Raw genomic sequence first — 2,407 nt, forward strand, 5'->3', positions numbered from 1 at the left:
CTGGTGCTGGGGAGAGAGTGCGGGGTCCATGTGAGAGCTTGTTCAGCAAACTCCCCCAGCCCTGCCTCCCACTCCCCACAATGCCACCCCCACCACTTGCCTGCAGCTAACTTGCCAGGGACACCTCTGAGCCTTGGGAGCTCACCCGGAAAATGGAATCTGGGCCTTGGCCTTCCCTACTCTAGGATGCCCCCTCATGGGTGGTGCCACAGGGGCAGGGCTCACCTGAGGGGCCAGGAGGCACCAGGACGTCAGGTCTGCTGCTGCTGCTGCATTTAAGGCTTCGGTTCTCTCCTGGGAGGAGGGAATCCTGCTGCCCGAGGCTGGCCAGCAGCCCTAGGAGGCGGTGGGGTGCCAGCTGGCTCTGTGGTGACTGCCAGGAGAGGGCAGCATCCCCAGAAGTTGAGGTTCCCTTGGCACTGGTGCTGCCTTTGCTTCAGCTCTGGATGCCCCACCCCATGAGGCTGGTGCCAGTGGTCCATGCCATCTGGACATTTGGTTTTCTAAGTGCCCAGAGGGCCTGGACGTTGGAACAGAATGAGGAAGTTGGGGACTTTCTGTCACGGCCTGAAAGTGTGGAGGGTGGGGGTCCAGGGCCAGGGAAGACAGACAGAGGAGAGGGTGACAGGTAGGAGCCCTGCAGGAGAGAGGGGCTCCGGTGCTGTCCATGGTGTTGCCTACATCTGGATGGCACGTGTCTGTGTGAGTCAGGCCAGGAGGCCGAGTGGGATGCCCAGATGGACACGGGCTTCCCCCTGCAGGAGTTAGCCCCAGCTCAAAGTCCTGGTTGGCAAGGCCACAGACTGGTGTGGCAGACAGGCTGGGGGCTCCGGGCTGCCCTTTATTCGGGCGGGGTCCGGTCACTGGCTACAGACTCATTGGTGAGGGCGGGCGTGAGGGCCTCGGCCTCGTCCTCAGTGGGCGGTTGGGGACCAGCAGGCTCAGCTGCCTGCTCTAGGCCATCCTGCACCTCCATGCCCCTCTGGATGAGCTGCTCCAGGGTCTTGGGCAGCGGGTGGCGCAGAAAGCGCTTCAGCTTGGGCTGCAGGGTGCCTACCACGTACTGGATGATCTCCTCCTCGTCGGCATCCACATAGAGCGTCTGGTACAGGTCCCGCTTGCGCCACAGGAACTGGTCCAGCGGCTCGCCCTGCTTCTGCGGCAGGTCCAGCTCGCGCTGGATAGCCTCGCGGGACAGAGTGCCCTCGCTGTACTGCAGGAACTCCTTCTTGAACTCCACCCAGTTCCTCACTGAGCCCTGCTTGAACTCCCACCACTTCTTGGCCGGCCCGTTCATGTGGTTCTGGATCTGCGACAGCCAGTACTCCTCGGAGCCGCCCACCTGCCGCAGGTATTCTTCCAGGTGGCTCAGGAACTCCCGAGGGTCCTCGAAGATCTGCGTGTCCACGCCAGGGCTCGGCTGCCCGTCCTCACCCTGTGCCCATGGCTGGTACTGCTGGGCCTCATCCGGCTCCTGCCCGGGCAGCTCACCGGCCGCAGGTGGCGGGGTGATGGCATAGGGGCTGACCGTGTAGTCATAGCCATCAGCCTCCTGGCAGTAGCTCTCGGGACCCCCCACACCCACGGAGACGGTGTGGCGGGCCGGCTCACTGCCCACCGGGTACTTGCCGCCCATGGACTCCAGGCGGTCGGCCCACCTCTCCAGCCGGTAGAAGACCTCCCGCCACACGTGCATCTCGCGCTTGACCCAGCGCTCCAGGTTGGCGATGGTCTCCTGGCAGCGGCACAGGCAGGCTTTGATGGACCTCTTCCAGCGCTGCGAGTCCCCCGTGGGCACGTAGCCGTCCAGGTTGTTCTCCAGCTTGCCCACCGACCTGTGCAGCCCCTTCAGCTCGCGCTCCACCTGCTTGGACACCTCGGTCAGCAGGTGCCGGTGGGTCCTCCGCACGTGCTCCAGCATCTCGGCCCGGCACTTACCGATCTGCAGGATCACGTTGGGCTTGGCCACCGGCCCGCCCCGCGGCCCCGGGTAGGCGTGGAGGCCGCCGCTCGTCCTGTGGTCCAGCTCCATCGGCGCGCAGGTGGCCGGGCGCTCCGGGCGGGCTGCGAACCCCTCTTGGCCGGCGGAGGGAGAGCTGCTGGCGACGGCGCCGGGGTGGCCCGGGTCCGCGTGCCGAGCTGCGGGGCTTGGCGTCCACGGCGGGTCCCGCTCGCTGCTCGCTCGGCGGCCGCTGCAGAGGCAGGACGAGCGCCCGTGCTCTGCGCCCAGCGCCGCAGCCCGCTCTTTATGCAGCCAGCGCGCCCGTGGGCGGCCCCGCGCCGAGCCCCGGCGCTCATTGGCCCAGCCGCAGGCTCCCCGCCAGCGTCCCCGCCCGCGCCCCCGCCCCCTGCAGGCCCCGCCTCCCCCGCGCCCACTCGCGCGCGCCCCGCGCCGCCGGGGACGGCC

General features: G+C 67.6%; 1 protein-coding gene across 1 annotated transcript; it reads right to left on the bottom strand.

The window, feature by feature from the left end:
* Nucleotides 1-841: 841 nt before the first annotated feature.
* ARC (activity regulated cytoskeleton associated protein) lies at nucleotides 842-2,032 on the bottom strand. The gene has a single exon (XM_063079384.1). The coding sequence runs from the start codon at nucleotides 2,030-2,032 to the stop codon at nucleotides 842-844; it is 1,191 nt and encodes a 396-aa protein (XP_062935454.1).
* Nucleotides 2,033-2,407: the final 375 nt, after the last annotated feature.

The sequence above is a fragment of the Cynocephalus volans genome, chromosome 15 (genome assembly GCF_027409185.1).
Source record: "Cynocephalus volans isolate mCynVol1 chromosome 15, mCynVol1.pri, whole genome shotgun sequence".
NCBI lineage: Eukaryota > Metazoa > Chordata > Mammalia > Dermoptera > Cynocephalidae > Cynocephalus > Cynocephalus volans.